This window comes from Hordeum vulgare, chromosome 6H (assembly GCF_904849725.1).
Source record: "Hordeum vulgare subsp. vulgare chromosome 6H, MorexV3_pseudomolecules_assembly, whole genome shotgun sequence".
Taxonomy (NCBI): domain Eukaryota; kingdom Viridiplantae; phylum Streptophyta; class Magnoliopsida; order Poales; family Poaceae; genus Hordeum; species Hordeum vulgare.
Genome location: NC_058523.1, coordinates 130,992,250 through 131,003,789, shown reverse-complemented (window position 1 = coordinate 131,003,789; position 11,540 = coordinate 130,992,250). Strand labels below are relative to the sequence as shown.

The following is an 11,540-nucleotide window of genomic DNA, read 5'->3' as shown; positions in this document are numbered from 1 at the left end:
AAACCTGGTAACACCAGGAGAGTGCCATTGGAGTGTGCTTGTGGTGGATTTGAACCATAGGACTCCATATCTTGTTTTGTAGTTTCCGGTTGATCCGTAGCTCCGTTCTCTACGTTATTTATATGTTTTTGCTTCGTTTTCTCGTGATGCACATGTTCATGCCATCATCATGCATGTCAAGATAACTTAGTAAGAAGTTCTGTCGAGGAGTTTATCAACTCATCTCATGCATCATATTGTTTGTTGCATCGTGTTGTGTTGGTGTTCATTGGTTGTTATTTTTATCTTGGGTAGCATCGGGATTGGAGAGTGAGTACGTGGATTCTGGAGAGTACGTGCAGGAAGATCACGATAAGTTCCAAGCTGAAGACATCACAGGCAAGATGACCGTGACCTTGATACCGTATCTAGCTTTGTTATTCTTAGAATCACGTTTCCTTCGATATATGCTCGCTACCTACCACTTGATAAAAATGCCACATGTCATTGCCATGAAATCCAAACACCTTCCCCTCCCAGCTAATGGTGTTTGGCTAAGTAGGCTTGCTCAACTCTAGTGATTAGCTTGCTAGTTGCAGGTGCCAGCTGTCTCATGTGATAATATGAGTATTTTGATATCATTATGTTTAAACTGCTATTTAATTAATGCACCTATATACTTGGTAAATGACGGAAGGCCTAGCCTTTTGGCAGGTGATTTGTTCCGTTGTTGCCGCCTTAGTTTTGGATACCGGTGTTTGATTCCATAACTGATCGCTCCTAACACGTTCGGGGTTGTTATGGGGATCCCCTTGATAAATTGTGTAGTGTTAACGCTTGTCCGGCAGGACCCAACATTGGTTTTAATTTGCTAATCACCTAATAATAATTTGCATAGGGAATAGCTACCCCGAGGAATTAATCAACAACCCGGGCGAGTGCTCCTCATGAGTGTTGGTCCAAACTGGTCTGCCTGCGGGGCCACCGCAAGGAAACTTGAGGTTTGGTTCCCATAGCTAGTTCCATCCGTCGTGTCCTGAGACTGAGATACGCGGCTCTTATCGGGGTCGTCGACACGACGGGAGGTCCTGCTAGATTTGTCTTACCTTAGCGATATGTCTTGCGTATAGGAATCCCGGTGAAACTTTGGGTCTCCACAAAGTTGAGGTTTTCCTCTAAGGAATCCGACGAGATCACGAGATTCGTGATAGAGGATTACTTTGCGGTACGTGGCAGTTTGTCATGGACTAGTTGGAGCACCCGTGCAGGGTTTAATCTTTCGGAAAGCCATGCCCGCGGTTATGTGGCAAACTTGGATAATTTGTTAATATCCGGTTCTAGATAACTTGAAGTAACTCTAAAAAACTGCCAACTGCGTGCGTAACCGTGACTGTCTCCTTCGAAGACCTCTCTTCAATCGGGAACACGGTGGGGTTATGTTTGACGTAAGTAGGTGTTCAAGATCACTTAGTGATCACCTAGTCTTCGATCGCTCGCATAGACCACCAGATCAAACACTCTAATCATCGTAAGTTAGCCATCATATATGCTTAGTTTGCTGCAAACCTCTACACTAAACCTTCCTCACCTAATAACTTGACTAGATTTGGTACCAAGGTCATCCGATTGCTGAGTCCCCGTGGCTCACAGTTTACTACAACACCCCAACACCTACAGGTACGCCCGACGCAGGAGATCCTGATAGCACCCAGCTGGCGTGGCAGTACAATGAGGAGTCTGACCGACTGTACGTGAACTATCCGAAGGACTGAGGCCGTGGCCCTGATCGTGGGCGAGCATGCGGGATGTCATAGTCTTTTACTTGTTTCATATTGTCCGTAGCGGGACTAAACTTTGCTCTGAATAATTGTGTGGCTGTAAACCTTATGTTATACTATGTCAGATGGCAAGTGTATGCCCTACTTGTCATTCTTCAGTTATGTAATGTTATGATTATCTCGCTTGCGAAACGTTTAGATGCGCCTCTTTCCCTTTTTGGGCATCGCCCAAAAAATAGGAAAGGGTCGCATCTTAGTCGTTACACCGGTGGAGGATGCTCGACGCCAAGAAGATCAGTGGCGCCACGAAGGCGGGGACGGCGGCGGTCGCGGCCGCGGTCGATCAGGAAGAGGCGTTCCGCGCGGGGATGATGAATCCGCCCAGCCGCAACCCACAGGCCGCATGGAGGGGTCGCCAGGATGTTGCGTCGGCCACCCTCTCGCTGACGATGCCGCCCTCGGGGTACGTGCCCTTGTCTGGCTACTTCGACGTCGACGCGCATGGCGACTTCAATCCCAACACCACCTTCCCGCATGGCGCGCCGCAACGTTCCTCCTTCACCGATTTCGGCCACGACCGGCGCACTTTCTCACCCGCGTTCAACGCCGGCCTCAACACCCACTATAGCTACTCCCCGCTGGCGTACTCGTCAGCATCCTCGCCTGCTCCATCTCTACGTCGTGGTGTCCTTTCATTCGTGCCCCCTTCGCCGTTGTAGTTTAACTACACCGATGCCGACATGGACGAGGTCATCACGAGCGGTTCCGTCGCCGCCGTGTCGCACCCGAAGTTCGTCGTGCATGATGAAACAATGGACATCGCCAATGACATTGACGACGAGCTCGACGACGCCTAGGAGGAGGGAGAGGAAGAAGCGGTGGAGGTGGAACCGGAACCGAGCGCAGAAACCACGTCGACGACGAGCCCTACTACGTTGACGACGAACAGCGCGACTACGCCGCCGACGAGCCCGACCAGTCCTGCGGCAGAGGAGCCGCACCACGCTGAGCCGGCCGTTTGATCCGGTTTTTATCCTTTCTTTTTTATCGTCGAACTATTGGTGTGTTTGATTGTCGAACTATGGAATGCTGATCGTCGACTTGTGACATGATGATCGTCGAACTCGTGACGTTTTTTTGACAGCAGAAAAGAAAAAAAAACGTTGACATCTGGGATCGAAATCTGGGGACGCGACTGAAAACTCGCTCGCGTCGGATAAAAAAGCGCTCGCGCAACATGACGCTGAGGGCGGAATGGGTGGAGATGCTCTAATATAAAAGTGATACGAGCGCTTTGGGCCTACGGCCTGGCTTTGATGAAGGCCCCACGTCGCAGTGACACACAGATGCGCAACTTGAAGTACCAATCCACAAGCCTCGTTACCTGGTGGCGAACTTCGGCAGCTATAGTCAGTGCCAGCGCCAACGCAGAGCTACGCGATGCTCCGCGCCTGCGGCGCCGCGGCTCCGGCGTCTGTGCCCGCCCTCGTCAGGGCGCGCCTCGCGAAGCCCTCCTCCTCCGTCGCAGCCTCCGCAGTCGCCTCCTCCTCCGCCCTGGAGGAGCTCGCCGCCGACCGCAAAGGTCCACGCCCTTTACTCTCGCCTAGTCTTCTGCCGGCATTCTGTCGAGCGGCTTCGCTGTCGCCCTTCTCTCCGCCGCGGCCCTCGTTTCCAGTCCCGCGCAGCGAGGTTTGTGACCGTCACTTCTGTCCTACGTGCGGGGGGCGAGTGGGAGCGCCATGGCGACGAGCTGTTTGTTGAAACGACCAAGTGAGCTGCGCATTTGTTCCCCGTGTTGCGTTTCGATCTGGTTATGGGTCGGCCGTTTGCCAGTGCGTCCATTTCCTGAGCTTGGACGCTCATTGCTTGATATACAGTTGTAGTGAGTGGTAAATAACTGTAAATGTATGTGTAGAGAGATGCCTGGTCATTGTTTCATGGCCTGCAGTTATGAGGACCTATATTGCTACTTTTACTTGCTCATAACCCTCCAAGTCAGAGGTTGTCAATTGTTAAAAGTTCTACTACCCCCGGAGATCATTTATGGTAACAACAGCTTGAAACGATGATAATTACAGTCTCCTAAAAACGGTTCATCATTCATTTAAATTAGTGTCACGAATGAGTGGTATGCATCACCACAAAGTGGAATGATGGGCCTTGTCCAAAAAGTTGGCTAGATTCCATTCACAACGCTGAAATCAATAAATCAAGCATCGCCCATTTTGCTTGTTTGGGTTAAGCATAGGTTATGTCCAGTAGGCACTTCTTTCTTTCCTTCGCTCGAATCGAAGTACTCCCTCTGTCCCAAAACAAGTGACACAAATTTAATACTAAGTGACACAAATTTAATACTAAGTTAGTACAAATTTTGTACTAAAGCAGCGACACTTATTTTGGGACGGAGGGAGTATACACTAACAACTAAGCACCCTTTTTAGGTTTGGCGAGAGTGGTACTAAAGAAGGGCAAGACTCAGATATTCCGAGGTGGGAGTCCAATGGTGTACAGTGGTGCTGTTGATAGAATAATTGGCCGGCCTCCTCCCAAAACGGGTGATGTTGTTTTGGTAGCTGATGGGTCAGAGAAACCTATCGGGTGGGGTGTCTATAACTCCGTGTCTATGTTTTGTGTTCGGCTAATGCAACTAGAAGAAGAGGCAAAAAGGTGACACAGTTGTTGAGGTTCTATGGTTATTGAAATTTTGTGAGCTTGTGCTGAATATCCCATATTCTTGTTTTGCTCAGAGATCCAGCCTCTGCATTAAATATGGAAAGGCTGCTCGAAGAAAGACTTTGTTCTGCGGTGGATTTACGGCGTAGTTTGGGTTTCCCCTCAACTAATACAAATGCTTACCGTCTCGTCAATAGTGAAGGCGACAGGTATGTACTGTTCTCCATTCCTATACTTTAGTTAGCAAAGAAACCACCTTGATATCCATCACTGAAAGGAGCATGGTTAGTTCATCATTCAGCACCATTTTTAGTTCAACTTTGTATCTTAATATCTTTGTGTAAACAATAAGTAGTTATATTGCCCTGTATATTTTCAACATGTGCAGCAGAGAATACTGATCTTGAGCATTGAATGACTTGCATTTTTTCTCTCTCCGGAACCTTGCCTGTTGTCTCATTCTTGTATTCATGCATAGTAGTGCAACTATTAATATTCAATGGTTTGAAATGCAGATTATCTGGTCTGATAGTGGATATATTTGCTGATGTTGCCGTGATTGCTTCATCTGCTGCTTGGGTTGAGAAATATAGGCAACAAATCCAGTCCCTTGTTAGCAAAGTTAGTGATGTTAACCATATAAAGTGGAGGTCATCAAGTGATATTCTAAAAGAAGAAGGATTAGATATGTCAGAGCAAACAGAACCTGCACCCTCTTCATACTCTGGAACTGTGAAGGTGAGTCTGCTGACTTAAATGTTTTTAAGGAAATTTGATTTTAATATTTTACAAATTTTTAGCAAGTAACGGTACATATGGTTCAGCTTAAAAAAATGCGAGGAGGTTTAGCTTCAATTCATGTATATTTTTGCCTTTGCCATATTTTTTTGAACCGGGTTTGTCATATATTCAATTAATATAGCAAGCTAGCAACTACAGCTGGTGTAAAGAGACTGATGGTGTGTGCGGTTGTGTGGGACTGAATGTAGCATTGCAATAGCTTCACTTATAGTATTTGTCAATCTTCTCTACCCGCTATGTTGCATACTTGTGTTGCTCGTAGTTCCAACACTTGTGTTCTTTTCTTATGTACAGGTTATGGAAAATGGCATTGTCTATCTAGTCTCCATGGAGGGGCAGAAGACAGGTTTTTATGCAGATCAACGGGAAAATCGCCACTTCATATCCACACTCTCGAAGGGCCAGAGGGTTCTTGACCTTTGCTGTTACAGTGGTGGTTTTGCTCTTAGTGCAGCCAAGGGTGGTGCAACTAATGTTACTGGTATAGTACTGTAAGCTAGTGGACCTTTTAGTCCTCCATTCAGATGCTCTGAAAGTTCATCATAGTTGAATTATAGCTTAGTTGTATCATTAATATGGAAAACCCACAACAGTGTGTCCTTTTTAGTATCACTTTATGACACTCTACAGGTTTGGCTTGTAAAAACGACAATCTGACTAGTACCATTTTCAGGCATTGATTCATCAGGATCTGCACTAGATCTTGCCAATGAGAATATTCTTCTGAATAAGCTTGATGCTGAGAGAATTTCGTTCTTAAAAGAAGATGCAACTGCATTCATGAAAGGTGCTATCTCAAGAAATGAGCTGTGGGACTTGGTAATCCTCGATCCTCCAAAGTTGGCACCCCGGAAGAAGGTATACATCACATGAAGCATTTGCGTGTACTCCCTCCATCCCATAATATAAGAGTGATTTTGACACTAACTAGTGTCGTGTCAAAATCGCTCTTATATTATGGGACAGAGGGAGTAGTTGCTAATTTGGCTTGATTATCATTTCATCTTTGATGTGATCATGTGAAGTTCTGAAGCATGTTATGCATAAAAAAGTTAATGGATCATTTGTACATGCCTCAGTACGCATCTAACTAAACTTGCTCTTTTGCACTTGCCCTGAACATCAGCAAAACCCTTTATCCCACTCACAGACTGTCTGTACACTTCAAGTCTTGAACAAACAATTGCTCTATGTAAGTGAAGGAGGATTCTCTGTTGTATTTGTAGGTGCTACAAAGTGCATCCGGTATGTACAGAAGCCTGAACGCTCTTGCAATGCAAGTGGTAAAGCCAGGGGGGTTGCTCATGACATGCTCTTGTTCTGGAGCTATGACCCAAAGTGGTCTCTTCCTTAAAACCATTCAGGTATTTTGTGTTGCCCGTCTTGCAGAACTATTCAGCGTACACCTGGACCTGACCTTGTCACATGGATTCTTGGGTCCTATTTACCCAAATCTAGAATTTTATTGCTGTGCCAGTTGGAGTTTGTATTATTGATTCAATTTAATGTTTTCCAGCATGTCAAACTGAAAATTTGTAGAAGGTCTGCGATGAATATTCATGGCCCTTTTAGTTTCTTTTCATATTGGCATGCATACTACTCCATTCCAAATCTCTTTTGTTTATCCACATTGATGATCATTCAACTTGCTTCCAACTTAAAGGGTGCTGCATCAATGGCCGGTCGAAAGGTTACAGTTTTACGTCAAGCAGGAGCAGCTTGCGATCATCCCATCGATCCTTCATATCCTGAAGGCCAATATCTCAGCAATTACCTACTCCGAGTAATGTGAAAAAGGAACAGTCAAAACAATTTACTGACCAGTAACCATTTCTGAAGAGCTGATTTCTGAAGTTTTACCTCCAGTTGATGTTATATTTTAGTCATAAGGTTAGGTCTAGAAATTGTCTGAACAAGAACATGTGTATCTTGTAACCCTTCAAAGATTAGCTTATCAACTTTTGCAGATCATTATTCTTTATGGAGTGTACTTCCAAAAATATGTTAAGTGGAATAACAGAATGCACCAGTTTAAAACTGACATTATGAGCAGAGATTAGATCATTCCATAGAGATTCAATTTCACTCATGGGGAATGCAATTTTCAACAAAAGAACCATGTATCTATATTTCAGTATATAATGTACATCCTTTTGTGTTGCTCATACACACAAGTCTACTAGACGTACTTGACAACAGCTTGTAAAAAAAAAATCAAGTCTACTTGATACACGTACATGACAACAGCTTGAAAACAAAAATTGCTATTTTCGTACAAGATACAATTTAACCATAAGGCCATCGTTTGATGTTGAATGCGGAAATCAACTTTCAGAGTGTATCAATGGCCTGCAGAGTTTTTGTTCCATGACAAGTAATTGTTGTCTCCTAATTTTCTGCATTGAGACCAGAAAAAATAAATCAGCAGTGCCTTCAGATCAGCGAGAAAGATGTTAACTTAATATGACCGGTATACAAGAGCTTATGCGCCACTAACCTTGGTTTTATCAAGTAGAGTAAGGTGAATGCAAATGCCAGGAAGAAACAGAGTCCACCAACAGTGAGGTATGCAAGCCCAAGAAAATCATTCTTTCCACCAAGCCAGGTTGAAGTAGAAAGCACCAAACTCTTTTTGCCACCAAAGCTGTACGTGTTGTAATTGTTGTCCAGCGTAACAGTAATGGTGTCATTTTCTTTGAGGTCAACATATATCCTACCATACAGTTTTCTGAATGTAGGAAGCGCGGCAGTTCTCATCCAAACAATAAGGTCCTCTTGCTCACTCAGCTGCACAGAAAGCAAGTAAAATAAGTAACTTTCAGGGGCACAAAATGTTATCTTTCTGGCTGCTCAAAGAACCTGTATTGGTTTAACTAATGGAAAATGATTGTGCTGAAGTCAATTTATCTTTAAATTGGACGGCCAGAATATACCCAAGTAATTATTGCTTGTCAACTACATATTGCAATAATCTTACGGTACAGGGTGAAATTGAAACCCAAAAGCATACCGGTATAGATTCGTTGAGTGTTTTTCCACCTATAAGAGGACCTTTCTGAAAGTTCTTTGGGAAGACATCACTTCCAAATTTGTGATCCCTGTCACTCTTCCAAGAGATGTCATTCTTGTCGACTGATAAGTTCCTACTCTTGTGTTGGAAGGAATATGTATCATTGAATGTGCTCCATGCAATCAGACCACATGGAACAATAGCCAATCCATCTTTTGTGGTCTTCTCGGGGTCACAAAGAGTGGTCTCGTTTGCCTTACTAGCATCTCTTAGCTGCTGGTCATTCCGGCTCTTAACATATCTGAATGTGGAAAATGTGATATGTAAGCAGGGAAAGTATAAGGCTCCTAAAAGAACTTAGTATAAAACAATTGTTTGAGCAAATAAAAATGAGCTTTAACTGCTAAAATGACATGTTGATGTGTCAATATCCAACATTTTAGCCATCTGGACAACAATCAGTAGGTGTTATTATCGTGGCTAGGCACTTCATGTAATTATGTGCGATGCCTATGCAACATTAGTCGGAAAGTGGACATAATATTAAATAATTTCCTTGATAGTTGGGTTTATTGTAGTAGTTTAGACAAGTTTTTTAGGGTCAAGTCATACAAGCAATTTCTGGCAAAAAGAAGTCTAATAAACACGATTAATTAATTACTCTCTCATCTATACCCCCTCATTCCAGTTTTTAGTCCACTCTTCTTCCTTCGAAAATCCCACCCCCACTTCAAGCTATGTTGTTCAAGCCTTCCTCTGCATAACCGTTACCCCTTTGTGAACTAAAGATTATCAACAATGCTTTTCCCTTTTCTTCATTTTATTCATTTCAATGCTACTGCTGCAAAAACTTGGCGCACATATTTGAGCCAAAGATCCATTGTATTTACTTCAACGCCTTTGACATATTGGTAACCTCGGAAAGCACAGTGCATACCTCCTATGATTCTGGTAGAAGTTATTCAACTGGTAATACACAAAAATCGGCTGCTTCATATCCTTAGGGACCTGGAGACCAACATACAAACAATGAAGAAATGTTTCAGACAAGGGTTACTTTGATTCTTAAACGAAGATGCATATTTGTGAATTAACTGGCATATCATACACTCTGCTACTAGATAATGTTCCAGTGATCATTGTTATGCCATTCCCAAAGATTACACCTATAGAAGCATGCAGCTAAGCTCATTACCGTCAGCGTCCTTTGGCAGGTTTTAGGTATCGTTGAGTTCTGGATGTAGGCAAGTTTGTCGGTAACATTAGACGGGACGCATGCATCATCGTATCGATCAACAATCTCAACGACCTACAGCAAAGAAAACAACAATCATTAGCTAACAAAGATGGCGAACATATCGTCGAATCAGCATAGGGCATATTCAGCATACCTTTTGTGAAGATAGCAAAGAAGCGACGCCTATGGGGACAAAAATGGCGCCAACAAGAATAAACACAGAAATGACCTGTATAAACATAAGCGCAATCGTTTGTGAGGCGGTCCTCTCGAGCTAAATCTTATTCAGACCAGACAGGATGTGCTGTCGACCTACCCATTTTGGGGTGAGAATCGGTTTGCAAGCCGGGAGCTCCTGCTGCGTGAACTTGGAATCTGCTTACACGAAAGGGAACCGATGAATAAACTTCATGGCAAGTTTGGCAGTTGCACCCAAACTTTATTTGGCCAAGCATAGCATGTGATTCTAAATTAGATTGCAGCCATGGCTTGGTTTGATGAGCCCAAGCTCAAGCTCGGGCTCTAATGGCTAAAGTCAACTCCTGGTGTTAACACATGGGGGCAAGCATGGTGACTAGCCAAATCAAACCTCACAGGATTGCATCTTGTGCACAGAGAAAAGGCGATTTTGCCAAACCCCAAGCAAAAGGAAGAAAGAAAGAGATCTCACACTTGGGCTTCCTGGAGGCCCTCCTGGGCGCGCCCCCGTCCCCGGATCCGCCGGAGCTCGACCCGGCGGCGTCGCCGCTGTTCATCCCGCCGAACGACCGGTCCGGCCGCCAAGAAACGCCGCCCGCCGGCGAACAAGCCTCCCCGCCGACAGCCGGCTCCCCGGGCAAACCGAAATGCACGCGCCTTGTCTTGCGCGTACGTGCTCCACGCTCGAGGTTTCGCGGGCGAGGAGATGGGGAGGAGGGCGGCAATGGGGGAGGGGGGCAGCTCTGCTGGCCTGGTCTGGTCTGGCGCTCTTGTTGCTGCCGCTGTTCCTCTTGCGAAGGTTACAAGGAAAGGGAGGGAGAGGGAGACGGGGCGGTTTGACTCGTGAGTTGGGGGAGAAGAGTTGGCGGTCGTGGCGTCCGCGTTGAGCCCGCCCAGCCGGCGGACGCGACCAATGGGGAGGCCGAACTGGTCAAGAAGATGGTTCTAATTTTTGCTCCTCGGCGTCTCTTTTTTTAAGCTTGATTGATGGTTTCCGGTTTTCGGCCCGGGGTGTGGATGCGTAGTGTAACGGGTGGGGGTGGGTTGGATGGAGTGGTTGGAGGGGTTTGGCGGCTGCCTGGATTGGCTGTGTGCTTCGTGGATCTTTCGAGGGGCCATGGTGACGCGTCTATGGGACTAGAACGACACGGAGAGCATATCAGCATAACAGGCGTGATGAAAAGTGTTTACTGGATGTGCTGCAGGAAGAATACAAGTAATAGTAGTATTATTCTTACAAGTTAGGGCCGTCGAAAAGCAATCCATGGGACAATTTTATTTGGACGCGTCTAGCGGGCAAAAGTTTACCAGCTAGCAGCCCGAGCCAGCCTCCCCTTCTATGTAAAGTAGAGGATCCATCGTCTCGCGCGTCCCACCTTTCGTCCGTCTGCCCCGTTCACCCACATTTTTTCTCGATGTCGCATCATCCTCATATTTTTCTCCTCCCAAATCTCGATCATGTGTCGTTTCTGCGCCCATTGGTCCCTTCCCTCCTCTCCCCACCCGCCCTTCTTCTTCTCACGCAAGGAAGGAGGACGGCAGTTAATCCCTCCCCCCTGTTCGATCCTTGCAATGGCTACGCCATTAGAGGTTGAAAACTGAAGGAAACGATATACAAATCTACAACCTGGAAAAAATAATCAAAGAACGGAAATGTGTGATTACCCTCGTTTCTTCCCACCTTCATCCCCGAGACTTGATATTGCACCTGGTTTTTACCGGAATCATGATGAAGATCTTAAAGTGCTTGGCACTTCTTCTATTGAATCTTTGTTTACTAATCTAAAAATGAATAATATAGGGACTAGAGCTGAGTCAACTCTAACTAGAGAGCATCCCAATTGCTTGGAGGGTGATAACTATA

The 11,540-nt window shown here is 45.3% G+C and overlaps 2 protein-coding genes across 3 annotated transcripts; one reads left to right on the top strand and one right to left on the bottom strand.

Annotated features, from left to right (window-relative positions):
* Positions 1 to 3,148: 3,148 nt before the first annotated feature.
* Positions 3,149 to 7,272, top strand: LOC123400982 (ribosomal RNA large subunit methyltransferase I). 2 transcript variants are annotated; one of them, XM_045094699.1, is made up of 8 exons: positions 3,149 to 3,339; positions 4,199 to 4,424; positions 4,505 to 4,639; positions 4,946 to 5,168; positions 5,526 to 5,712; positions 5,905 to 6,089; positions 6,458 to 6,595; positions 6,895 to 7,272. In XM_045094699.1, the coding sequence occupies exons 1-8, from the start codon at positions 3,198 to 3,200 to the stop codon at positions 7,021 to 7,023; spliced, it is 1,365 nt and encodes a 454-aa protein (XP_044950634.1). In that variant the 5' UTR covers positions 3,149 to 3,197; the 3' UTR covers positions 7,024 to 7,272. The 2 variants fall into 2 exon arrangements, with proteins under 2 accessions (XP_044950634.1, XP_044950635.1); XM_045094700.1 differs by lacking the exon at positions 3,149 to 3,339 and adding an exon at positions 3,355 to 3,527.
* A 60-nt stretch (positions 7,273 to 7,332) lies between these two features.
* LOC123400983 (ALA-interacting subunit 3-like) lies at positions 7,333 to 10,667 on the bottom strand. The gene is made up of 8 exons (XM_045094701.1): positions 10,149 to 10,667; positions 9,795 to 9,853; positions 9,633 to 9,707; positions 9,437 to 9,550; positions 9,179 to 9,249; positions 8,242 to 8,542; positions 7,729 to 8,018; positions 7,333 to 7,627 (listed from the first exon to the last, which is right to left on the bottom strand). Exons 1-8 carry the CDS (start codon positions 10,231 to 10,233, stop codon positions 7,573 to 7,575), a joined length of 1,050 nt encoding a protein of 349 aa, XP_044950636.1. The 5' UTR covers positions 10,234 to 10,667; the 3' UTR covers positions 7,333 to 7,572.
* Between the last annotated feature and the right edge of the window lie 873 nt (positions 10,668 to 11,540).

Excerpts from the sequence above, each read along its gene's own strand:
- LOC123400982 (XM_045094699.1), top strand. The coding sequence starts at position 3,198 with ATGCTCCGCGCCTGCGGCGCCGCGGCTCCGGCGTCTGTGCCCGCCCTC. Across the intron at positions 4,640-4,945 it reads GTCAATAGTGAAGGCGACAG|ATTATCTGGTCTGATAGTGG; the intron begins GTATGTACTGTT and ends TTTGAAATGCAG. Across the intron at positions 5,169-5,525 it reads CATACTCTGGAACTGTGAAG|GTTATGGAAAATGGCATTGT; the intron begins GTGAGTCTGCTG and ends TCTTATGTACAG.
- LOC123400983 (XM_045094701.1), bottom strand. The coding sequence starts at position 10,233 with ATGAACAGCGGCGACGCCGCCGGGTCGAGCTCCGGCGGATCCGGGGAC. Across the intron at positions 9,551-9,632 it reads CTTTGCTATCTTCACAAAAG|GTCGTTGAGATTGTTGATCG; the intron begins GTATGCTGAATA and ends TCTTTGCTGTAG. Across the intron at positions 7,628-7,728 it reads CTCTACTTGATAAAACCAAG|AAAATTAGGAGACAACAATT; the intron begins GTTAGTGGCGCA and ends GTCTCAATGCAG.